The sequence below is a fragment of the Podarcis muralis genome, chromosome 4, assembly GCF_964188315.1.
Source record: "Podarcis muralis chromosome 4, rPodMur119.hap1.1, whole genome shotgun sequence".
Classification (NCBI taxonomy): Eukaryota; Metazoa; Chordata; class Lepidosauria; order Squamata; family Lacertidae; genus Podarcis; species Podarcis muralis.
The window spans coordinates 39118784-39146050 of record NC_135658.1 but is presented as its reverse complement, the minus strand read 5'-3'; the positions used below and the strand labels follow the sequence as shown (position 1 = coordinate 39146050).

Here is a 27267-nt window from a genome sequence, read left to right as displayed (position 1 = left end):
GCCCCCTAACCCGTGGATTTGCGCCCCCTAACCTGTGGATTTGCCCTAACCCCAGATGTTGCGCCAGGTGCGGCCGGCCCCCCCTGCACCCCCACGCTACGCCACTGCTCCTGCTGCCGCTGCGCTGCCAGAACACGATTTCTGTTCTCATCCTGAAGCAAAGTTCTTAACCTGAAGCACTATTTCTGGGTTAGCGGAGTCTGTAACCTGAAGCGTATGTAACCTGAAGCGTATGTAACCTGAGGTACCACTGTACTAAAACCCAAGGTCATCTAATATATAGCATAGTTGTCCTGTGCATCTTTAGAATGCTAGCATGCTTTGATGGTATGATGAGATCAGAATCACATTTTACTGGCATTTGTAGGTATTCTTCACTATGCTGTGCTTTGGACTTTCAAGCAGGAGAGGTAGTAAAACGGTTCCTCTCTTGACGGTTTAATAGCAGGGCATTCCCCCTGAAGGTAGTGAAGGGTAGTAATACACACCATAAATCTGAAACACGTTTAAAGCATATTGCTTCTCCTGGGGTTTGAAGTTTACCCCTCACGCAGCTACAGTTCCCAGCAACCATCGCAAACTACAGCTCCCAAGATTCTTTGGGGGGAAGTCATGTGCTGTAAATATATGATGTGTGTGTGTAGCCCAAGTTAACTCATTTTACTTTACACCAGAGTAATAGGTGTACTTTGTCTTATGTCCTGTTGTAGCCGGAATGTGGTTCATAAATGTGTAAAACAACCACATATTCGGATCCATGTAGTCATACTTCTTCTCTGCCCTATTTTAGAGACTCAGGCTGGCTCAGATTCTATTAACACCAATCACTGTAACTAGTCCAAAAAACGGCATAAATGGAACGCCAGCAAGTGTGACCTGCAACAAAATGTTGGTGCATTCTCCAGCCAGTAATTCCTTTCAAGCAGAGGACTCTACTTCCCATCTCCCCATTTTCTTTTCCAACTAACAATCTACATTATGTGGCTATTGAGTATGCTTTGTTATTGCTGGGCCATTTGTTTGATTTTTGCTGGCTGATGTTTTATGTTTTTTCCTTTTTTATGTATTTCCGTAGAACTTGGTATTCCCCCAAGCATGCTTCTATTTTCTTCTTTCCCAGCAGCTCTTTGTTGACTGCAAATCCTGGCAGCCCTCTGAGCTGAGGTCACTTTCTGCAGAAGTGATACTTTATTTATCCCGAACCGCAGCTCATCCACACTTCTGCTTGTCCCATGCCTAGAAAGCACATGTCCAAACTGTTTCCCACTTGCCCCATGCTTTCTAGGCACAGATCTGAGCTGCTTTGCCTTTGCCTCAACACTTTCCCTCAGAAAATCCACTCTTCAGTGCTAAATCATACTGAACATCAATCCAGAGAAAACCTGTTCGATTTTCGCTCCAATTCAGCAATAAACAGCAGGTTTTCCATATGGAATGTGGTAGGGGAAAAGAGGTCCTAGAGAACACTTCTGGCCTCCAATCGTATCATGAAATGAGCGTGTTCTAAATTGCCACTGATGTCTATCCCTTGCAGAGCATTTATTACAGTATTTTAGACTTGCACTTATGTATGAACTATTATTTGGTTTCTCAGCACTATGACATTGGCACCTGAATCTGGCAGACCTTTCCACTGAAGAGTACTGCACTTGAGGTGAGATCAGATTATGTGTTTCAACTTGTGAGTAATCTTTCACATCTGCAAGTCATCCATTGAAGTTGCATTCATGCGGGTGTATAAACCAGGGAGGGGTGCAAGAATTGTAAATTCTAACTTTGTAAGAAGATCAAACCTATCCATTCTGAAGGAAACCAGCCCTGAGTGCTCACTGGAAGGACAGATCCTGAAGCTGATTCTCCAATACTTCGGCCACCTCATAAGAAGAAAAGACTCCCTGGAAAAGACCCTGATGTTGGGAAAGATGGAGGGCACAAGGAGAAGGGGACGACAGAGGATGAGATGGTTAGACAGTGTTCTTGAAGCTACCAACATGAGTTTGACCAAACTGTGAGAGGCAGTGGAAGACAGGAGTGCCTGGCGTGCTCTGGTCCATGGGGTCATGAAAAGTTGGACACGACTAAACGACTAAACAACAACAAACTAAGCTAGTTTCTACACATAACCATTTCTATCCTCTGTCCAGGCAAACAAGAAGCATGATCAGAGTTCAAGGACAAATTCCAGCCCGGTAAAAACACCTGGGGAGGTTGTGAAGCAGGTCAGGTGAGGTGTGTCGCTGTGGAGAAGTGTGGCCTGGAGCAAGTCCTGAGAGCCAGACAGAGAAGCTTGTAGAGCTGAATTGTTTACATGGGCTTGGAGTTTCCCAGCCCTAGTAAAAACTGGAAATAGGCAGTCAGGTCTTGTATCTGGCCAGAGGAGCAATGACTGATGGGAGGAGTGCTTAGAGGTGAAACACTATGGTACACCTGTAGCAGCAAAACTGGACACCTTCATCTGCTCCAGCTACAATAAAACATGTCTCTCCTGTATGTTTCTTCAGCCAAGCAGGCACTGTAACTCTCCAGCAGTTTGACTTCATCTCTGAAGGCACTTTTTCATTGTTTCCTGAGACAGATGGATGCCAACAAGAAGTATAAACTATAAGAAACACAACTGGTTTGTCCTAAGGCGTTTTGAAATGAGTTATGTCCTTTTCCATGTTGCATCCCTGAATAAGGTTCCACTTTCAAGTTTTGTCTGGGGGAAATGATCCAACTACATGCAATTTGAGAACCCAGTGATTAATCTCCCAGCTGAAATGTAGCCAGATGGCAGTGTGAAGAGGAGGTGGTTTAGGGGAAAGGGATACTTAACTTTTTCCCAATAGAGTATCCCCCCCCCCCCCCAATCAGCATTGCCTTCCTCAAGCAATATTCAAAGATGGCGTCTCCCTCCCCTGTGGTTGAATGCTGGAAATATAATAGTCACAGGCAACCTGTGTCATGCTACCAGGGACTGGGCAGAGGAGGAGTGGTGGAGACCGCCTCCCCATCCTGACCCTTCCAGAGAGGAGGAAGAGGAAGACAGTATAGATTTACAACAGTGGCTTGAGGGAGGTCACAGCTCAGAGGCAGATGAGGGGAAAAGTTTAGAAATAATAGGAGAGGAGAAGCAGGCAGAGCCAGAGCAGCAGCTGGCTGACATGGTGTCATTAGAAAGCATCCCAGACCCTCCATCTTCCAGAACCCAGCGAGCCTTAAAAGTAGGAGAGCAAAGAGCTCAGAGACAGAGGACATGTAGCAGCACCCGTAGAAGTGACAAATGAGGAAGTGGAAGAGACGGGGGTGGAGATTCACTCAGGACAATGCCATTATCCAAGAGGCTGGGTTCTATAGCCTCTCTCTGTAAATATTGAAATAAAAAGGATGGTAAGAAATTTTTTCTTGTCTTTATACTTTCTTGGGCAGCCAGCCGGGAGCCACTGACAACATCCTGACACATGGCTAGTGTTGTAGTCTTATAAAATATCTTTCCCCCTACATTTGATGCAAATAATCATTAAAAATATACCCAAAATTAAGTTTTTGTGGCATCACTTGAGAGTGAGAAAGGTAGGAACCTAGACTTTTCAAGACCTCTGTACAATTCTACTTACTGAGCATGTGGTCGTGCCATTCATTCTGAGGCCATGGGTGTAGCAGACACAATGACAAACTGAAAACACCACTAATCATTTAGTAAATGTGGTTTTAATGAGGACATTTCAGAGCTGACTCTGTTTCAAGTGTAATTGCTGCTAAATTAAAAAACTGAAGGCACATATTTGTGTATCCATGTAGCAAAATTTGACACCCTTGTGTATACTCCAGGGAAATTGGGTCTTCCACAGCCATAGCCCCAGCTAACGATTCCCATCAAGAACCACTTTCCATCACTTTTGCTTCGACATGATAGGGGTCCTCCAGAATCTCCCTAAAAAAAGACATTGTTTTCAAAGGTCAACACATTTTGCTGTTTTAGATCATTTCTGTTGATAGCATCGATTATCTACCAATGTGGATAAAAGCTGTCCCCAGGTGTCAGGAACAGGCAGAAGAAGAAGAAGAAGAGTTTGGATTTGATATCCCACCTTTCACTCCCTTTAAGAAGTCTCAAAGCGGCTAACATTCTCCTTTCCCTTCCTCCCCCACAACAAACACTCTGTGAGGTGAGTGGGGCTGAGAGACTTCAAAGAAGTGTGACTAGCCCAAGGTCACCCAGCAGCTGCATGTGGAGGAGCGGAGACGTGAACCTGGTTCCCCAGATTACGAGACTACCGCTCTTAACCACTACACCACACCACAGGGCTCTGAAGAGTATGTGGCGGAGGCATGGGGAATGACCCGGGAGAGGAGACCAGTCATTTATGGGGATTGGTGCCACTCACAAGGTGGGAGCCGGGCGGGGGGGGGGGGAGTCAAGGCAATCTGAGATAGAGGAAGGTGCACCAGATGTGACAGAAGAGGAAAAGGCTGTACAACCAATAGATGGGTCAGTAGACACACTACCTTCTCCTACCCCTCACCCCGTATCCCGGAACCAGGAGACATATGAATTGGGAAGAGCAGTGGTGCCTTCCATGCAGGAGAAGTTTCAGGTTGCAGGAGCACAACCTGTCAGGGGAGGGTATATATAAGATCCAGTTGAGACCAGTGTCATTAGGTTTCCTAGCACAGACCTGAACTGGAATGCAGTCAAAAGTCAGTGGTAATATTTTGGGGGGTGGGGATGAGGAATAGTAAGCAGCAGTGGTGAGCAAGTATAATTGGGGCAAGTATGTGAGAGAGCAAGGTACTTACTTTGCAGCTATCCCTTTTCCCAGACAGCATCCCAGCACACAGCATACGGGCTGTAATAAGCCCATACGTTGAATGACACAGTGTTTGATCAACAATCTCTACCTCTGCTTTTTGCAAAACTGCCGAGGTTTCATCATCTGGAAAAGTTTAATAATTTAGGCAAGATGATAATTCTCGAGTACCTGATCTCTCACTCCAGATCCAGATAGCAATCCTTATAGCAACTATACTAAGCCTGGCTCTTATCAAATCTAAGAAAACCAATAACGTCTTTATTTATATATCTTATGTCTAGAAAGTAAGTTATACTGAAATGGGGTTCTCTTCCAAGGAAAGGAGATGTTGGCTTCTGTCCTAGCTCTTATTGTTGTTACTGTTATTATTTATGAGTTTAGAAGGATCAAATCAGCGCTTGTTGTTTCATTGATCTTTACAATAATCCTGTGAGGTAAGTGAATATTACCATCCTCATATTGCAGGTGGCCAACTGAGGCTGACAAAAAGGGCTTCCTTTTACGTTGGTGCCCTCATGATCCATCATCACCAGTAGAACCATTACAGAAAGCATGTCAGTGACAGGGAATGTGTGGCTCTCCAGGTATTGTTGGACTACAACTCCCATCCTCCCTGACCCTTGCCCATGCTGGCTGGGACTGATGGGAGTTGGAGTCCAAGGGTTATAGGCTGCTCCTCATCCCTGGCATGGATGGCACAATGCTGATGCTTCCTTCAAAAAGTTCTACCTTGCTTGTCAGAGTTCAGATTCTGCTTAAAATGAGCAAAACAAGTCACTTTTTATTTATTTTTTTTGCATTTATGTCCCATTTTTCACTCCAAGATGCTCAAGGTGGCATATATGGTTCTTGCTCCTCCTCATTTAATCCCCACAACAACCCCATGGCTTTGGCTGTAGACACTGGCTGGCCCCGTGAGCTTCATGACTGAGTGTGGATTTGAACCCTGGTCTCCCAGGTCCAAGTCTGGCACTCTAACCACTACACCACAAGGACTCCCTTTACTTCTGCTTTGTCACCTAATCCATTATCTGTTTCGAGAAAATATGATTATGCATTGATGTTACAGATACAAACTCTGTGCTAAACATAAAAAAGTGAAACAAAAAATCTCTCATTGCAATTCCCGGCATGTTGGCAAAAAGAAGCAGGAAGCTCACCTGTTTCTTGCTTTTGCCCCCATCCTGTTACCCAGCACTTCTCCCCAGTGTGAACTCTGTGTGTGATGGGAGGCAGGCAAATTGGCTGAATTAGCCACCTCATTGTGTCCAGCCACGGTGTGCTTAATTGGAGCAGGGCAATGTCATAGTCATAATTCCTGCTGTTGTAGTACTCGTGCACAATAATCCTTCTCACAGTAGAGACAAATTTGGCTTTTCCTTGAGTGCGCATTCCCAAATGAGCTGTCCAGATTCTAGGATCAGATAACCTTAAGGAAAGCAGATTACCATGCAAGCATCAGTAACCAGACTTCTAGAACAAGGTATGAAAACTTTGGAGCGTGTGTGCGCGCGCGCGCACACACACACACACACACACACACAGCAGTTGTGAACTATTAGAGCATCACATCTCCTTTCCTAAGCCAGACAGAAGCTCTGGGCTTTGGTAAGGAGGTGCCAGGGGAAAATTTAGGGACTAGACTAGTCCCCCTAGCCTACTGACTGCTCACCACTGCCCAGAATGTCCCAGGGATGAACTGGCAGTGATGTCACACAGTTGTGTGAGTCAACTGACTTGGGTGAGGGCACAGCACCAAAATATGTGCATCTTTTGGTACCACGCCCTTGTGCCCCCGTTTTCTTCAGGGGGGTGTTGGAAGGTGTGCAACTGAGGAATCTAAAACAAGGGTTGTGGGACTAAGATGGAAGTGGGGAATTTTGTTCAGCCAAGGACCACACCTGCCTGAGACAGGTGCCAGGGGTAGTTGGGCCTGGAGCACAAAGTGGGCTCTGAGCAGGGATCTGCCATGGACAGATGGAAATGGGTGAATATTGGAAAAGCCAAGCACTAGGCAGCCTTGTGCACTGACCCTTCGCCTATGCAAAGGGAGGCCAGGCTATTTTTCAAGCTGCATATTGGAAATTTCATAATTGTGCTGCATGGTTGACTGTTACAAATTAACAGGAGAAGAAGGAGTGCATTGTGCTCCATGTCTATCCCATACACGCCACTGCTTTGAGAAAGGAGAAGCTATGGATGAAGGGATTTCTAATTACTCACCTGTTCCCTTGAAAACAATGGGCAGCGGACAGAAGCCACTCCTTTGATATCACAGAGGCTCCACAGTAAGCAACTCCAGCAAAATGGAGGCTGACTTGCCATGGCCATTCACCTTCGTGGGCATCCAGCCCCCCCACAATCCGGTGGGGCATGTTGCGGTATTTAGTGCTGCCACAGCCTTTGAAAGAGGGTTAACAGTTCAACATTTCCCTTGCAGTATCAGCCATGGAGAAATACTGATTTTCCAATAATACAGTTAACTGGATGGTCTGTTAACTAATCTTTTTGAATGTGAGCACTCTAAATATAACTAGTTTGTGTTCAAACTGAGGTCTGCCTATTTGGAGTGCTAGGAAACACATGACAGTGGTCTTGATTCAAATAATCCCTTCAGGTGCAAATTAAGGGTTTATTTATGCACAGTTACACAGAAGGGTTTCTGACTTATGTTTTTGTTTTACACAAGACCCTTGCATTGGGGAACACGACTTTTAAAAAACTCTCCCCAAGTTTCAAACACTGTGTACAATTGCCATTAGGAAAAAAGTCGGAAGTCCCCACTGTCTGTATAGAGACCGACACAATATCCTCTGAATTTGTTATGCAAACCTGTGGCTGGTGCAATGAGAGCCTAGTTAGGGGTGAGAATCCATGTAGCACATCATTCATTGGCCTTTATCACATTGTGGGGGAAGGACTGAGATAAGCAAAGTCCTGTTTCCTGCAGGAGAAGCTGCATGTCTTAGATGGTCGGAGACCCAGTGACACTTTGATTGCCTTACAGAGACCACTGGTAATTAATGCAAATGGTAGATGTCATTATCTCCAATTCTATACTGAGTTAAAATCTTAATCTATTATTAGGGATTGAGGATTTGCAGATTAATTCATGCAGCTGTTAGTTAGGCCTAGGAATTTTCTGTGGTGGATCAAGCACCACAAACTATTTACATTCAGCTGGAAGAAGAGTGCCCATAGCTTCAGTTTGCTTCCTAGGTTCAGTCCCTGGCATCTCTAAATAAAAGCATCTGGAAGCAAAGGATGTGAAAGACCTCTGTCTCAGACCCTCGAAAACCACTGGCAACTCTGACTATCATGAGATAAATGAGCAGTTTGACCTGGCATAAGGTATCTTTCAGTATCTATGGACTAAAATATGCTAATGAATACCTATTGTGTTGTACAGAGCAGTGTGCATGGGCTGGGAGAAGCATGTGCAGCTTTGAAAAATGAAGCCAATAATTCACGTGAACAGGAAAGCTGGTTTTGTTTCTGTTTTTAAATGGAGATGTGACTTCCCCATTCAGATGTGAACATCCCAGCTGAGTGTTTCTTATGAGTCATGTTCCCATGCTCACACACATCAGCTTTGATTAGAATTTCTGCCCACGTTGTTATTGAAGCTACCTGTGATCCTTTTAAAATATTCTCAGAATATTACCCAACAATTGATAACTAGTTAATCTGAATCAATGAAACAATGGCTTTGAGATTCTCTGCCTTATCTCTGCTCCCAGGCTGGGGCTAGTTTGCAAGGAGAGACTCCATTGATTAGACTCTGGCTGGTGAAGGGACTGAATGCTGCCCAGTCCAACAGGATGGCACAACACTTGCCCCCCCCCCCCCGGCACCGGCAACCCACACTACACCCCTGTGCAAGGGACTTCCATGCATGCAATGGAACTTCCTCCCCCTCTCCTGTCCCATCCACCCCCACCCTCAAAATCTGAAACAGATTGAAGGTGGAGTGCAGCCACTGAAGACCATTGAATGCAATGAAGTATTTGATGCACCATAATACTGTAGCACAGCTTTCTACAAACTGGTCATCTACAGTTATTTTGGACTGTAACTCCCATCATCACTGACCATTAGCCATGATGTAGAATGATGAGATCTGTAGTCCTACAGCATCTGGAGGATGCCAGATTAGGAAGGGCTGTGCTAGTAAGCATTTTTTAAGGATTGCAGCCTTGATCAGACTTACTGCAATTGTTTTCGTCACTTCGATCGAGGCAGTCTACAATCCCGTCACATCTTGCATTCTGCTTCCTGAAGCAAATATTATTGCTGCACTTAAATGTATTGTTGGTACACGGAATGCCTGAAAAAGAACCAGTGACAAAATACATGCTTCAGCAGTTTCAGTTTTATTCATTTTTTCATCCAAGAAATGAAAATGTTTCAGCACTGGCTCAGACATTGAAACTTTGGAACTGTAGTTTGTTAAGTGTGTTGAGAGTTGTTATGAGATCCCAATGCCCCTTACCGAGCTACAATTCTCAAAAATGTTTAATGGTCAATCCCTATTCTACCTGAGCACACCTGCCTGAGCAAACTTCCAAGAGACATGTGCCAGGGATGGTTGGGCCTGGAGCACAAAGTGGGAACTCTGAGAATTGTAGCTCTGTGAGAGGAATTGTCACAGATGCCAAACAGATGCCTATCAGAATCTCACTACTAGGGCATTATTGATGCTCAATAGCCTTCTCCCCACTTGTGTTCCCCAGAAACTGGTATGCAGAGGCCTATTGCCTTCAGCTGTGGAGGTAGAACATAGCCCTCAAGGCTAGTAGACTTTGAAAGCCTTATCATTCATAAATTTGTCCAATCCTTTTTTTAAAGCCATCCATGCCGATGGCCATTACCGGTACTTCATTTTGTGGTAGTGAATTCTGGATTTTTATTGTGCTCTGTGAAGGACTTCTTTTTGTCTGCTCTGAATATTCCAACGATCAGTTTCACAAAAGGCTCACATCCAGACGAGGTGCTACCAGCTCACTTTTGACACCAGTACTTGCGGGTTTTTTAAGCCAGAGGCAAAAGGTTGTATCCAATGGTTGCATGAACGAAAAGTAGTCCATTCAACAGATCTTTCTCCTCTCCTGATTAGAAAAAATCAGAGCTAAAAATAACGAGCTTGAATTGGCATCAAGCCCAAAGTATTGTGGATCACTCTAATAACTAGAATGAGCAATTTGTGCAGTGAAACTGTTGCACTTAACAAATTTTATGGGGTGGGACTCACTTTCAGTGCAATGTCGTTCGTCTTGACCATCTTCACAGTCATTTATTCCATCACAGAAAAGGGAATGGTGCTGTGTTAGGAAGCTGGTGTTACAGTTTTGCTTGGGAACACCTAAAATGAGAAGAAAGGCAGCAAGTCACTAAGAAAGGTAACTTTAAAGAGTGGTCACAATATTTTCAGGGCTCATCTGCTATGGATACTTAACCACAAAAGAGCTCATCGCTTTCATCAAAGCAGTCATTGATCCCATCACAGCGCCGAGTTTGTTGAACACATAAACCTGTGTGGCATTCAAAAGATCCAAGTGGACAAGCTGAAGGCAAGAAGGAAAACAGTTAGGACCTCTAGCTTTCCAAGTACCTAATTTTGGCTCTTCCACTTCTACTGTGCTGAAGCCCGCTCTCAACTATCTCAAAAGTGTTCTTTTCCTGCCATATTCTCAGGGCACTTGAGAATTTCTGTGGAATGTTTGTAGGTGTGGTGGCTTTGAGCCGACCTTAGCATTGTGAGGTGTCCAAGTGTGGTATGTGTGCATGTCTCTTTCCAGTAAACATTTGCCCAGTAACTCTGCTGCATTCCTGGCTGCCTGAACTTCATGATCTTTAAAATTTCTTGGAAGGAATTACTTCATGATGTCTTCCCCTGGGCTATAACCAAAGCACGGGGACCTGGTTCAGACCTCTGGTGAGATGATCTGTTGAGTGATTGGACACCTCCAAAGTAAGGTAAGAGCAACACAAATTCTGCACTGCAGTCATGAATATTTCATTAAATATTTCACTATCTGATATTTTTCAAATGCAATGCCTTTTCTTATAATGATGGAAAATTGTAAAAAAGAAGAAAAGTTGAAGAAATTAATGGCATAACACCAGTTAATGACACAGTTGGTTCTCCCAAAATGAAATGTGCTTCATAGGTGCTTTTGCATCACTCCTATTTATTACAAAGGGGCAGGAATGCTACTTGGCAGGTACTGCCTTTTAATAAAACTCAATGAAATAAAGTTACTCATAAACCTGAGATAAAATTTAAAACTACCAATTTATCAGGAAAAGAAGATACTGCTCAAAGCTGAGACATATAGTCTAAGAAAGATAGCATACAGGGACACATCTCAATCTCATGCCATGCTCTACTAGGAAGGGTTAACTCAATAACTGAGTTGCCAAATCATTTATAGGTGTAAACTATTTCAGCTTTCCCTAATCTGGTGATCTGAATATATTTTGGACTACAACTTCCATTAACCCCAGCTAGGTCAACTCTGTAGATTGGGGGGTGATTGGAGTTGTGGTCCAAAACATCTGGAAGACACCAGGTTTGGGAAGTCTGATCTATCTGTTACAATTTCATATTTCAGCATATTTATATTTAGCAAGTCATGTTGCTTAGCATGCATTAGCAAGTCATGTTTTTTAAAAAAATAATAGGAGCGGCTTCCATCTTATACATATGTTCTTAAAACCATGTCACATCAAGCTTATATAGCTGAAATGTGGATTATAACTGTTGGATAGAAAGTAGAAAACAGAAAGAAAGAAAAAACCTTCACCATGCAAAAACTCAGCATTATCCTGCATGCCAAAGATGGCTTCCAGTATTTTTTAGTAAATATGCATTTAGGTGGTGTTCCAAAAGCTATAAAGGAAAGTTAAAATCAGTCTTACGTTGGCTGATATTGTAGCTTCCATATTCTACAAGCAATGGCTGCTCTGAAATTTTGGAACTACATTGAAACTCAACGTTAACTGCAAAGCTTGCAACTCGGAATATTGTTTGATGATCAATGTAATAACCGCAATACCTGTGGGATGAATGTATGTTAACTTGTGGGGCATGGAACATCTTTCATCACTAAAAGACAAGAACAGTCGTAGTTGTAGTATATTTGAATTCCTCAACGTTTTTAACAACTGCATTCTAAAATCATCACCTGGAACAAAAGAGTACAGTAGGGTTCAACTCCTGCTAGCACAACTGGGCTTTCCCCATCCTCTCCTCCCCAATGACTTCCCCCAAATCCTCTCTGGAGGGTCAAGAGAACTGCCAGAACAGCACATAGAGGAAGGAGAGGAGAGGCTGTTCTGTCAATGTAGCAAAAATGCTTGTGCTGATTGAGTACTACATTGAATTTCACCCAAAGGAAATTTGTACATTTGGAAATAATTGTTCTGCCCATTGCCTTTCCGTTGATGTATCTGATAGCCTCTTTCAGTGGACATTGTGGCAATGACACAACTAAAATTGGCATATGGAGAGTATTGTTTAGGCCATTGTTTGTGAAACATAACCCTTCCATCCTAATCAATCTATTTGTTCAGACGATACCATTTTTTACATGGCGAAACAAAGTGGTTCATAGGTTACTGCCTTCTCTGTAAAGCTTTCTTATGTGATCTCAATATGTTAATATGAGGTTGTATGTTTGTTGTATGCTTAGGGTAGGGAATTTGCTCAGTGACAGTGACGGATGTGCTTTGCATTCAAAAGGTTGCAGGTTAAATTTCTAATTGTCTCCACAGTTAAGCCGGGCAGTAGATAATGGAAAGCATCTCTCTCCACACACCTGACCTGGAAAGTTGCTATCACTCAGAGTAGACAGTACTGGGCCAATGGACAAATAACATCATTAGGTATGTTTCCTATGTTCACAAGTTTCTGAGGTCAAATAATTTAGGGTGCTTCTATACATTTCTATGCAGACACACACACACCAGCATGTTCTCTATTTGCCCCTATAAATATCTGGGCTTAACGTCAACTGGAATGGAGAATGATATCCTTCCAGCTTTTGCCTCTGCCCAACTCATCAGTGGCATGTAGCCCTTAGAACGTTACCTTGAAAGGAATGTGACCCTTGGGCCTGTAGCAGGCAGTGTGGCAGGGCGTCATCATTTATGTTACCTTATGGCAGTAGAGTAGCTACAACTTACTGGAAGCCAAGAGAGAGTAGGAGGGGCAAGGTGTTGGGGAGGCCCAAGCTGAGCAAACACATCAGCTAAGTCAATACAGAGCTCCTGCTGGTGTATTCGCTCAGCACCAGCCTCTCCACCATTTAATTCTCCCGCTCTACCTCCCAGTAAGCAGCAGCAACTCCACTGCTGGGAGGTCAGGTAAGCACTGTTGTCTCACTACACCATCAGCTACTGCCTTGGGCTCGAAAGCCTTCCCCATTCTACAATTGATACAAGCCAGACAGGATGCCTCGTATCCAAATGATGCTGAAGAATGAACAGGAAGCAAATGAGAACAGTTTGTATCTTGCCGTGCACATTAAAATAAAGACCATCAGGATGATGTGATGATCACATGACTACTTTCTATGACAACTTCCTCAATCTGCTGCCTACCTCCTCAAGAATATATAGCCTATATTCATATACTTACATGTGTTCGTTAATTTTCCACCATCCATGCTCACAGCCTTTAATGCTTTTTTCACTGATAGTATAATTATGAAATTTCAGCGCTATGCCAAGATTTTTTAGGGGAGTCTGTTTTAAGGAAATAAGGGACACATTTTTAAAAATATTTTTAACAACTTTGGACAATTCAGCTTGATATTACTCCTCCTCCTCCTCCTACTATAAGATACATGCAAGGGTTTCACTTGTCCCAGAGCTCATCAAGATTCATTCAGATAACAGTAACAACATAAAGATGGAAACACATCTGATGAGAGCCACATTCTTCGGTAGGTTAAATGTGTGCTAACGTTTGCTACCTCGAGAAAAATCACCTGGCTATTACTGCAGTATGCTTTGGGTGGAGGCTCTGACAAACTAGGCACTGAATGTCTACTAAGGAATTTTCTCCCTCAATATGTATGATTGGCTCCCAACTTGGATGGCTTTAAAATAAAATTAAACAAGTTCATGGGGAATAATGTTCTACCGCCACCAGGGGCACTGTCTCCTGAGGGCTGAGCCCTTTTGGGCCCCGAAATATTTGGGGGGAGGGGACCGAGCCCTCCAAAAGGCCTCCCAATGAGGCCGAGCACAGAGCTGAGCAGGATGCAGCCTCAAAGCTCTGACTACTCCTCCTCCTCCTCCTCCTCCTGCGGACGGGAAGGAGTTTGGAAGCAGCTCCAAGCTGGTGGTGACAGCAGGAGAAGGAGCAGGAGAAGCCATGGCCATCGAAGCTGTGCTGCTAATGCGCTGCTGCTGTGCTAGGCTTCACTTCCTCTGATGTCATGACATCACACATACAATAAACACACAAGGCGTAACCGGCTGTACCTTTGAAAAAATAAGATATACTATTCGATGTATTGAATTGTAGATTTCAACAGAAGTAGCTCATAAAGTTCAACGAAAATGTAGAAGACCCAGTGGATCAGTTCATTCTCTAATCAATTTATGCCTTGTTTAGCCTTGTTTTGCTGTCTTGGGCTTCATCAGTAGTACAAACTCATATATGATATCACTACTACTATGCTATAAGATCCACTGTCCTGGCTAATATTCTGGAAATCCTTGTCTTAGACTCTGTGAAAGGATTCTGTGGAACTGTAACAACCTTTTGTGTGGATTGTTGGACTTTATGAACAGACAGGTGGAATAGACACTTTCACATGTATGGACCTTATGCATAAATTGATTACATTTTTCATTGAACTTTATGAGCTACTTCTGTTGAAATCTACAATTCAATACAATGAATAGTATATCATATTTTTTCAAAGGTACAACCGGTTACGTCTTGTGTGTTAATTGAATATGTTTCACGTAACCAGAGGTTTCTTGTTGTTTTATCACACGTACAATGTCAGAATGTCATGCATGCGGCATCACACACTGTGCCACCATTCTCACTCAGATGCTGGCATGTGTGGCCTCCACTGTTGGCTTGTAGGTTTCCTGTATACACTTGGTTGGCCACTGTGAGAACAGGATGCTGGACTGGATGGGTCATTATCCTGACCCAGCAGGAGCCTGCTTATGAATAATAATAATAATAATAATAATAATAATAATAATAATAATATTTATACCCTGCCCATCTGCCTGGGTTTCCCTAGACACTCTGGGCAGCTTTCAACAAAAGATTAAAAATACATTGAATAAACATCAGTCATTAAAAACTTCCCTAAACAGGGCTGCCTTCAGAAGCCTTCTAAACGTCAGAATAATTGTTTATTTCTTTGACATCTGATGGGAGGGCGTTCCACAAGGTGGGCGCCACTACCGAGAAGGCCCTCTGCCTGGTTCCCTGTAACTTCATACTCCCCACTGAGTAGCCACATCAAGGTCTGATACAGCTGTGAATGAGGGCTTCCAGATCTGAGCATTGACACCCAGGTTTAAGCACTAACATGCTGCTGGTTCAAAACTGACCACAGGGTCCTCATCACAGCAGTAGCACTTTTTGTTTTCCCTGTGCCAGGCTACAGGGAGCAACAGCACTTGCCGCAGCTCAGATGCCAACTCCTCAGAGCCTTGGGAAAGAGGTCAGACTGGCAGTGGCCAAGAGGAAGTGCAGCTTTCCATCGCCTCACAAGGGAACCTTTCATCTCCCACTACAGCTACTTGACCCACAAAGAGAGAGATCGAGATCCAAGCTTTGTGCTGAGATCAAAGGGCTCAGAATCTTGCAAAGAGAGACTGACAGACAGAGAGCCCTGTTTCCAACTGACACAAAACACACCAAAGGGCAGTTGCGAAACACCTGCACAATGGGGTTTCAAAATTACCTGGAAACTCCATGTGCAAATGCATTTTGGAGGGTAGTAACTTGGGTAATAAGGACTCATGATTCTCCCTTCAAACCGAGGACTTCCCAATGCCAGTATAGCTTTGCCGCATTCTGAGAAAAGAAAGATGCATTTCCATATTATTGCACAATCTGGAAACCAAGAATCAATCAGCCAAAAGAAGAAGTCATTACTTCCAGTATGGCTTTCTTCTTTTTAAGTAATACTTTGTTTGTTTTAGGATTTCTGTCCTGCCTTTTTATGTATATTTCAGGGCGGTGAACAATGAAAACAAGGCAAAACATAGTAAATAGCAGACACAAAACAAGGTGCATAAAAATTAACCAGGGCAAGCAATATCAGCTTTTTCATCACATGGAGGACTCCTTGAGGACATGATGGAGAAGTAGGTCTTTTATGCTACCATCGTCGCTTCGCTTCATGGTGCATATGGTTGTGCTTCCTAACCGCTGTGTGGTTGGCTTCACACCAGAAGTTGCACCACTTCTGCTCTGGCCATCATCCGCCTGCTTCATTGCTTGTAGTTCTGGGGGAAACCAAGGAACACAGCAAGCTTTGCAGTGTCAGACGGGGCGCTCTGTGGATTTAGTGTTAATTGTCCTTCCCCATCTCAGTATTCCACAGCGAAGTTAGGTCTTCAAAAGAATAACCAGATATGGCTACTGGAAAATCCCCCAGATCAGATTCTGTAAGTCTCTGAGACCATCTGAATTGGTCCTCCACCCCTATGGGGGTATACTGATGCTGCAAGCCCAAACTTTACTAGGGATCTAACCATGACAAAAAGATCAATTCCATCCCTCCAACATCTACTCCAGCACTTGCCCTGAAGTGAGGACTAAGTCTAGTGCACGCCCTGCCTTGTGTGTTGTTCTGTCCCCAATTGTCATGGAGGCTATGAAGTCCCAAGCTGAACTAAAGATAGCAGCCTTGGCATGAATATTGAAGTCATGCAGAACTATAATCATGGAGACCACCTCCAACAGCTTGGTTAAGGTGGTCATTGGGCAACTGGGTGGGTAGTTAACCAACAGCACCCCCAGTCTGTCCCACTGACCCAACAACTATCCCTATTGTCCCTATTGGAAAAGATGTGACAGATAAAGAAAAAAGGGTGAAATGGACCACAAGGACCCATAATGGGGAAGCATGTCAACAAGAAAAACATATACCTGGTTCCAGTGACATAATGACCTTTGTTATTTTGAAATGCCCCTAATTGTTTGGGAAGGGCCATCACTCAGAGTCCCTGCTTCACATGCAGAAGATCCCAGATTCAGTTTGTGGTAGGGCTAGGAAGGTCCCCTGTCTGAAACCCTGGAGAGCCACTGTCAGTCACTGAAGACAATACTGAACTAGATGAATCAGAGGTTTGACTTCATTCAAGGCAGCCTCCTATATTCCTTTGTTACGGTGAAACTAACAACAATCTCATGTCATATGTGTATTTGACAACTACTCCATCTGCTGGCATAATGGAGTAAAAGGGATACTGGTTGTTTCTATAATGAAAATGCAACTGATGTTTCACGTTGTGGTATCTGCAAATGGTTGGGGCAGCAAGGCATTTCCATGCTGCAGAGCTGCACTGCATGAGACCCCAGAATCTGAGACCCCAGAATCCCTTGCAGGGTCACCGAAGATGCTGAGGTTCTTAGATTACATGCTGTTGCAATGGCACCTGAATAAACTGCCCTTCCATGCAATTACTTAGATTATACAGCTAGGTCAGCCCTGGAGACTGGAGACATTGAGAAGCAAACAAACAAACAAACAACTGGTTGTAAAAAGAGATGAAGTTAGGCAGGTCATGGAAAAGATGTAAGAGAGAAATGCTATAAAGGTGACAGAAAACATAAATTCAGACAGGTATGTCTCACATATCTGAGGTAGGATGTGTACTGTTTTTGAAGGTAGGGGGGAAAACTTAACTAAGGATGAGTCTACAGCTGGAGTTTCCACATTTAACAAATGAGAACACTTACTTTCTTGTGGGATGACCTCAAAGTACCCATGAAATTCCTTCACTTTCTTCACTTGTGTGGACTTCAGAGTAACCAGCATCAAATTATTTGTAGAAACGAAAGACAGGAATGAATTGGTTGGTTCACAAATTCTGAAAATGAATTGATTTTTCTTCATGTGTAGAAAGTATGGGAATTACAATGCATCATTAGCCTTGTTACTAGAATTGGCCCTTTGGCTAGCCAATAGTTTAAGGAAGCCACAATAACTGGGATGGTAAACTCATGTTAGACTTTGATACAGTGGTGCCCCGCAAGACGAAATTAATTCGTTCCGCAAGTTTTGCCGTCTAGCGATTTTTTCGTCTTGCGAATTAGTATTTAGACAAAGGAAACAAAGTCGCAAGACGTTTTCGTCTTGCGAAGCAAGCCCATAGGGAAATTCGTCTTGCGAGGCAACTCGCAAACGGAAAAACCTTTCGTCTAGCGAGTTTTTTGTCTTGCGAGGCATTCGTCTTGCGAGGTACCACTGTACTGTTGTCACAGCAGATGCTATAGGGGTGTTCAAAGCCCCGTCTGCTTCAATCAGTTAATACAATTCAATAACATGGACAAGATGTTTGTCAATCGCATGCCTTTGGGACCCCTGCCCCAATCTATCCTGCCCTCCCTTCCAAATGACTCCCAGATTATAGCAACACACCCTTTTGTGGGTCTTCCCATAAAATTTGGTCTGCAAACTGCTGTTAGGAGCAACATACTGCTAGCAAGCAATACCATGCTAAGGAATCTACAGTGGCTGCCAATGGACAAGTTTAATATACACGTTTTTGTTTTGTTTTTTAAAAAATGAACTTCTTTTCTGCTTGCAGAAACCAAATAAATTGTACTGAAAAGGCATACCTACCGATACAGTATCTTACTTTTGATTGGCATCAGGGAGTCATAAATGGTCAACGAATCAGTGATGCAATTGTCTGCTTCAATCTGAATGGATGCTACGGAGAGGCGGATTAAGTAGCCGACCAATGCAATCAGTTTGAAATAGCAGATCATCCTTCCAGATGCTGTTGAGATGTCCAATGGAAAGTGCTGGTGCAGCCGGTCTGCATGCAGATCATATATGCAACTTGAACCTACAGTAAATGTTGATTAGTATCATGGAGATTACAATGCTTGGTAAAAGACAATGCTTAAGCTTTACGGAAAGGCAAGATAATATTTTTCACATGTCACTGATAAAATATCAATTGATCCTACTGACATTTATAACCAGATTTGCCCATTTAATTTTGGATTCAAACCCCCCAAAAATGTATTTCTGTACAGTGGTTCCTTGGTTCTCGAACTCAATCCATTCTGGAAGTCTGTTCGACTTCCAAAATGTTCAAAAACCAAGACACGGCTTCTGATTGGCTGATTGGCCCCAGAAACAATACCGACAGCCGAAACAAACATTCGCTTCCAAAAAATGTTCACAAAACCAGGTTTGCGGCATTCAGGAGCTGATTTGTTCGTTAACTAGGCCGTTCAGGAACAAAGGTACCACTGTATTAAAAAAAAAAAAATTAACTAGATTTAAATGCCGCTCAACCTAAGCAGTTTGCAAAAAAACAATACATCATATAAATTAAAAATGCCAATAAAAGCAGATGTTAAAACCAAGTTAATGTGATTTCAGAGAGATATCACCAGGCATTGGTGGCAGTGGTTGCAGGGCAGGTGAGGTGTCCACACGGATGGGAATTCAGTCACCTGAGGCAATGGCTTCACCCCACCTAATGCTGCTGCAGCCACTTTTCTAAAAAACGGACTTTTGAAAAGTGACAGGAAAAAATGTGCTGAAAAGTGTGAGATAATAATTGCTTGATGTGACATCATATAACCTTCCCACAAAAACCGCCCAAGACATTTTGCTGCCTGAGGCAAAGGATAAGATACTCCTTATTTCCCCGTTCCAAAAAGCTAACCAGGTTGACAGCTGCCTCTAACTTCAATAGTCAGGAGATGCATTGGAGGGGAAGACACCAAAGGAGTTCTTTCTTTCTCTCTCTCTCTCTCTCTCTCTCTGTGTGTGTGTGTGTGTGTGTGAGAGAGAGAGAGAGAGAGAGAGAGAGAGAGTGAGTGAGTGTGTGTGTGTGTGAGAGAGAGAGAGAGAGAGAGAGAGAGAGAGTATTAGATAGGGCCAGACCAAGAAATTTTGTCACCTGAGGATCCTGCCACCCAAAGCAGTTGCTTCACCTTGCCTCACATGTGGGCTTGCAGTGCTCCCCACAAACCACAAACCAGAACGAGCACTCAGTAAAGAGCTGGCATTCCCACAAAGTTGTGCAAACAATCAGAATGAATATTCAGTAAACAGGTCATCTGGAAACAACGAGACAGGAGGAGAGGGAATGACAGAAAGAGAGATGTGTGGTGTGAATGTATGTGTGGGAGAGTGGGTGAGCAGAGGAATAAAAGCCATTTTCAGATTGAAAGAAGCAGTCCTAGAAGAAGCAGTTGCTAGCAGGAATGGCCAAATCTATCAATTTCAGTTTCTCATTTTTCCAGTCTTAAGTTTAATTCTCCATATTTCTGCATCAATTTAATTTTAAAAAAAAACCACACCTCTCATTAAAATGTGGCAGCATTTTAGTGCAGATCTCTCCCTTTTTGCAAACAATTGTCCTGATATAATGCATATTATATATATTCATGAATATATGCATTTTTATCTATACTTCCTGTTAATAAACACATTTCTGTACACATTATTTGCTGGAAGAACCACATCAAAGATGGGTAATATGAATTTTGAATAATAACTGTGCTTAGGTTTGCCTAATGGTTTGAAGGTGAATTTCCCCCTCATCTCTAGCTGTGAAATCAGGAGCATCTTGGGGTCTTGGGAGATCTGATGTGAGGGCTGCACTTCTGCTGTCTGGTATCAGTGTACACACTGATTGTCCCTACTGATTCTATACTTCTATAGTTGCAAACAAAATATTTTTGAAATATCACAAACCCTTCCTCTAAAGAAGCCCAAACCATGGTAGTGTCTCCTTCTGAAACTCATTATCTCCCAGGGAAACAGGAGGCATTTCCCAATACTGATTTCCCTCTCAGCTTGTTGTAAGAATGACATCTTTGAACACTCAAAAGCATGATCTAAATGCTAAATTACCCAACAGATCCCATGTTTAGCCCTGTATAAAGCTTACATTGTAGAAGGTGATACAGATACAGGCAGGATTCAATTTTCGCCACATAATATATGTTTGCCATTTTGAAATGTGTTAAATGGGAAAATGTGTTGTATAAAAACTCAGTCATGTACCTGTTCCTGTTGTTGAAGAGTAATCTGATCGAAGCCCAACTGCATGGGAGGAGAAAATACAAATGTCTCTGCACATATTTAAACAAACAGACCAGCAGGCAACATATGAATGTAATACAGTATGATCACAACATATATGCATTTAACATGTGCGATTTCAACATGAAGTGGCTGAAGTCTGGCCAGTAGTAATCACACAAATGACATGCAGAGAAGGCAGAGAGCTTAAATGTTCTTTCTGTGCAGGGTTTTCTCAGTGCAGAAAGAATCATAGAAGCATAGTTGGAAGGGATCAGAAGGATCATCGAGTCCAAATCCCTGCAACGCAGGAATCTTTCACCCAATGTGAGGCTTCAATCCACAAGCCTGAGGTTTAGAGTCCCATGCGCTACTGACTGAACTACTCCTCAGAGCATTTAAGCTCTCAGACTTACTGTGCTCTGGGATGCACTTGTGATATCTTGCTGGAGCTTGAACAGTCCCACGAGATATTGTGAGAGCATCCCAGAGCCTGGTAAAAGCTCTCTGCCTTGCTTGGGGGACAGGAAAGGCAGACATGGTATACAACTCTGGAAAGGTAAGGATGCTCACATTGGGTAGTTCCAAAGGGCTGGTTGAAGTATGCACATTTTTGCATATAAGCGCCATCTCCGGAATATAACCACCACACAATATGAAACTGCTCTGTGCTGCATTGCAGTGTTAATTGGGAACTTGAGAATAGGGACCTATTGATATGACAGTAATTTGTGTGAATTTGTGAAGCCACCACGAAAGGATGTTTTCCAGGATTTTATTCAAACGAAAAGACTTAAAATGCATTGCAATGAACTTACAGGGAGAGGGATATGGGATCCTGTCAGCTGGTTTCACTCTGGACCTCTACATAGGGTTGGCCGAAAACATTTCTTATTGCTTAAAGCACCCACCCACCCCCACACCACAAGGTAAGATAATAGTCCCAAGGCCAGCCACCTGAGCTTGAAAATCCCAGGAACACCTCTCACTTCTCCCTGGTGGTAAAAATAATACGTTAATTCTCCAGTCTGTTGAGTGGAGGATTCCAGCCTGTGGGGTTCAGGGTGCTTCTTCACAAGCTCCTTCCCCTTAGCAGAGCCACTTGCAAAGCAGCACCCTGCAGGTGGGAACCCCCATGCTCTTGGTTTAAGTGGGTGGAGATACAGCATCTCCTTCCCCAGTGCTTCTCCTGGCCATATGTTTACTGAGGGTATTTTAATTTATTTGGGGCTGAACAAACCAGGGCAGGATTCCCTGGTTTGGATTGATCCTGGAGGCCCAAATTAGGCCAGGCAGGGGCACTGTGCACAACCATATCAAAAACTAGCTGTCTGAAGTAGACACCTCACTCTACTTAATGTAGGGCTAGCTCTACATTAAGGTATCAAAGCAGACACGTGAGCACATTCCTATATGAATGGATTGAATTCTATAAGAAAGTCATTAGGAGGGAGGACGTTCCAATGACACATGGCATCAACTGATGATAAACACAAAGGGATATAAATCCAATTATCACCATCACCCTGTTGAGAAAAATTGGATTAGTACCATTAGGCCCAGTTCAGATCTCCACATAGCAATTCTGCTTTTCCGGTTCCATGAGGTGATTATTTCAGAGGCAAAAGTTATGGATTCTAGTTTTTTTCAGTACAGCAAGCTATTAATTGTGTCAGAAGGTTCACTTTCTTCAGAGGAAAAATAGCAACTGCCAAGGGATACCAACCGCTAAGCACAATGGAGTCCATATCGACAGCAAGGCCTTGAAGACTCCCTACTGAGGTTCGATTGATGATGCTTGTCTGAATTGAGTCCTTTAAAATAGCAGCTACACAATCTTCACAAAACACTTGCCCTTTAGCTTGTGGCACCACAAACACAATCCAGAAATGGACAAGAAGACCCCCATTGTTGTTGTTACTGAAATCAAATGAAAAGGGAAATTACATCACGGTGTTTCTGAGACTCAGGTGCTTGAAAATCTATAGCTTTTCTCATCATTGTTGTTGTTGCTGTTGTTGTTTTTAATGTACCAACATTTTTAAAATGTAAGATACTTTATGGGACATGGGAGTGCTTTCTGTGTTTGGATTTGGTCAAATATGATGAGGCTTTTGGTTTGCAACAAGAGACAGTACACGGATAGTAAATGCTGCAACACAACATTATTTCTCGCTAAGACCCCCAGCCACAAATGAAATGGTAAATATGTCCCACCTGACATCTGAGACAATGGATTGCTTATAGAATTTGGAGAAAGCAGATTTGGTATATACCAAGTTCATCTGAAAGAGAAGATGCACAGAATGGTTGGGCAATCCCACACAGACTAAATTAAAATTAATCTTGCTGAGGGCACTTCCAGATCACTGGCTTATTGAGTATTCATCCTGATTTCTTTGCAGGGCAATTAGACAATGTTGGCTGTTTAATGAGCATTTATTCTGATTTCTTTGTGGGGAGCTTAGACAATGTTGTGTCAAGGAGGTGTTACCCCCACAGTTTCTGGTACATTCCCCCATTCCTTTTCTTATCACAAAAGAGTTGATCTTTAGGGGAAGGAAATAGGTTATGCAAGACCTTCAAATCAACTTTAATTGTGCAACCTGAATTTGTCTGTATGTGATTGAATCCTGCCCCAAAAATAGCGAAAGTCTGGAAGCACCCTGAGAGTTGCCTGATATGCAGTACAGCAGATTCAGCAGCCCTGTTTATTTATAACAAGGATATCATTCTCAGCTTTGAAGAAGGGAGTACTGGAGATTTATGGTACCTTTATGATGTGTTATTTAAGTTGTTGACTGCATTATTCATATTAATGCCAATATAGACTTCTAAGCAAGATTACACAAAATAATCCCACCCAGTCATGCAAACATTAAAATATAAGCACCCATATTTACCTATGCAATAAATCAATCTCATTAAAAAATAAAATATGCACATCTATATAATATGCAGTAAAACAATTCTATCAAGAAAGCACCATGATTACAGTAAATCAGAAGACTCAGATTGAGAGATTGAGGGAATGCCTATGTAAACAGGTGCATCTTCAATGTAAAGCATAAGGAATCCTTGGGAAGTGGTGCTTCCCTGGGAATCATGTTTTTCTTCCAGCTCTTGGCTGGTATTCCAGTGCACAGAGAATAATCAGTAAATAACAGAGACAGTGAGTTAAGAGAAAGGGGAAATACAATGAATAGTGCTGAAAGTTTGGTAAGTTAGTTTTGAGCCATCCAGCCCACCAAGACCCATTTATTTTGGGGATGTGGCTGTACAAGTTGCATGGGACCTACTGGATAGTGATTGTGCAGCATAACTCATGCACACAGACACATCTTGTATTTTAAGCATATTCATTAAAGACTGAGACTCATGCCTTTGCTCTCCTTTGCACCATTTCAAGCACTCATTATTGGAGAGAATGTACTATTGAACCCCCGCCCATCAGCAGTGCCCTTCCACTTCCCTCTTTCTATTGAATTTAGTTCTTTGAAAGCTGCGTACTCCTTCAAGAAGCCACATTAGGGCTGCAGCTCAGTGGTTGGGCATCTGCTTTGCATTTAGAAGGTCCAAAGTTCAATCCTTGGCATCTCCAGGGAAGGTTAGCAGAGACTCCTGCCTGAAATCCTGGACAGCTGCCACTAATCTGTGTAGACAATACTGAGCTGGGTGGACCAATGGTCTGACTCAGTATAAGGGGGATTCATTATCTGCATGTGTGTGTTGGTCAACCACACCTGGAGTACTGTGTCCAGTTCAGAGTACCACAATTTAAGAAGGCTATTGACAATCCTTGACATCCACAGAGGAGGGTGACCAAGACAATCAAGGTTTTGGAAACCAAGCCTTATGAGGAACGGTTGAGGGAGTTGGGTACGTTTAGCCTGGCTAAGAGACTGAGAGGAGATAGGATAGTCATCTTCAAATATCTAAAGGACTGTCACATGGAGGGTGCAAGAAGCTTGTTATCTCCTCCTCTGGAGATGAAGACCCAAACCAATGGATTCACGTTACAAGAAAGGAGATTATGACTCAACATGAGGAAGATCTTTCTAGTGGTAAGATCTGTTTGACAGTGGAATGGACTCACTTGAAACTTTTTAGAGTCTCCTTCCTTGGAGGTATTAAAGCAGAGGTTGTAGGGCCATCTGTCCTGGATTCTTTAGTTGAGATTCCTGCTTAGCAAAGGGTTGGATTGGTGACCCTCGGGGTCCACTTTACACTTCTATGATTCTATTATTCCCTCCCTCCCTCCCTCCCTCTCTCTCTCTCTCTCTCTCTCTCTCTCTCTCTCTCTGTTTTCCCTGGGAAGACTACATGACATTGTGGCATTGTAGTGATGGCCATCAACTTGGCTATAAAAGAGTATTAGACAAATCCATGGAGGAGAAGGCAAACAGTGTCTACAAGCCATGATGACTATGTTCTACCTCCACGGCCAGAGCCAGTATTACTCTGAATACCAGTTGCTAGGAAACGCCAGCAGGGAGAGTTCTGTTTCAGGCCACTGTGAGAACAGGATGCTGGACAAGGTGAGCCTTCATCCTGATCCAGCAGTAATCTTTCTATGGTACTGCAAATACGACACGGAGAGAAAATTCCAGAATGTGTTATCTCCCTTTATTGACACACTACAAAAGACAAGGATTGCTGGGTCCACACAACCAGCTGATTATTGCATATGCTTTGGAGATAATGTGGAACACAAGGGTTGCTATTTTTTCCTTACCACTTGCTGCACATTCTGTGCAACAGAGAGAAACTCCCTGGATTCCTTCTGCCGATACTCTGGGAGAAACTCAATGTTGGCAACACGAAATAATCCAACAAAATACAGTGCATCTTTGTTTTCTGCCTGAACTGTAAAACAAAAAGGTGAGTGTTATTTTTATTTTTCCTTTTTTCATTATGGTAATAAAAAGAGCACAACAAAGCATCAAAACAATACATTTTTAAAAGTTTAAAATAGTAACATATCCTAATAGCTTATAATAATAATGTCAAGGTTGCCAGGAATAGTATATTTCAGCCATCAAACATTTGGATGAACAGGAATGTTTTACAGACTTTCCTTAATGTTAATAATAAGGGAGACAGATACACCTCACCAGGGAAGGCATCTCACAGATAGAGAACTGCTACCAAGAAGGCTCTGATATAGGTCAACACCAACCAGGTAGCACACAATGATAGTCTGTGCAGTCTTGCACACAGTCCTGCAATCTGAATAGTAGATCAGTAATCAGTCATGTGCGTCACCTTATCTTTTGGACTAAGTACTACTTTAAAAATATTAAAGCAACATATATCTAGTCGTGTGTGTGTCCATTCTTACATATAATGAACACTTACTTTAAAAACGAGTAAACTGCTTTGAGGAAAGTATCTTGTCAAGGGCACAGACACTAGCCAATAGACCCTCATATGATAACCAGGTTTTCCTTAGTATGTTGGAATTTCACTACATAATAATATATTAGAATTTTGCCCTTTAAAAAGTTTTTCACTATAGAGCCAGAAAAATAATGCAATAGCCCATTCTCAATCATGAAGCAAAACAAGGAAGAAATGCATTTATAGAAAATCACATAAAGCACACACACAAACTTGGGTTTTGGTTGGTTATGGTGGAGGACAATTCATTAAGAAGAATAGCTAATGGAGACCTTCCTCTCACTTTGGAGCTGTGGGTGCACACCCTATAGAACCAAATTCTCATCCAGACTACTCTCCTATATCTAGTTAAATGTTGGGCTCTGTGGGACAGGTTTTCCAAGATGCTGCTAGGATTCTCTTTTAACTGACATTCCGGCATACATATATTCTGAAGGAGAAAAACAGCTTCCATTGTAAATAGAAAACCCTTTTCTAGAGCCAATAAAAAGCAACATAATAGAAAATGATTTTCTAGAGCATTGTTTATACATCTATGAGTGTTCTTCAAATGTAAATATGGGGAAAGGCCTCATAAAGCATTGCCTACAATGCAGATACAGCTACTCACCAATAAAGAGCCACAACAATGTCCAAGTTATAACACCTACAATGAAGAGGACCACTGTAAACAGGATGATTTTATTTTGAAAATTCCAGAGAGACTTGTTTCTTTTGGCTTTCCTCTTTGATTTTGCTGACCTATTGAGTTTCCTTGCAATTCTTTCCCACTTTTCTTCTGAATCTGCCATTTGTACTGATACATT

At 42.7% G+C, this 27267-nt stretch overlaps 1 protein-coding gene across 1 annotated transcript; it reads right to left on the bottom strand.

Annotated features, from left to right (window-relative positions):
- Positions 1-3742: 3742 nt before the first annotated feature.
- TMPRSS7 (transmembrane serine protease 7) lies at positions 3743-27267 on the bottom strand. Its single transcript, XM_077926723.1, has 17 exons — positions 27072-27267; positions 25797-25927; positions 23279-23346; positions 22788-22981; positions 21044-21082; positions 18632-18860; positions 17746-17876; positions 15740-15852; positions 13435-13541; positions 11715-11851; positions 10250-10357; positions 10045-10155; positions 9004-9120; positions 7017-7194; positions 5954-6222; positions 4780-4916; positions 3743-3913 (listed from the first exon to the last, which is right to left on the bottom strand). Exons 1-17 carry the CDS (start codon positions 27250-27252, stop codon positions 3743-3745), a joined length of 2421 nt encoding a protein of 806 aa, XP_077782849.1. The 5' UTR covers positions 27253-27267.

What these genes read in the sequence shown, in the direction of transcription:
- TMPRSS7 (XM_077926723.1), bottom strand. Translation starts at nt 27,252, where the DNA reads ATGGCAGATTCAGAAGAAAAGTGGGAAAGAATTGCAAGGAAACTCAAT. An exon ending in AAGCTACAATATCAGCCAAC is followed by an intron (nt 10,358 to 11,714) that starts GTAAGACTGATT and finishes TCTTGCCTTCAG; the next exon opens with CTTGTCCACTTGGATCTTTT. An exon ending in AAGCGATGAGCTCTTTTGTG is followed by an intron (nt 10,156 to 10,249) that starts GTTAAGTATCCA and finishes TTCTCATTTTAG; the next exon opens with GTGTTCCCAAGCAAAACTGT.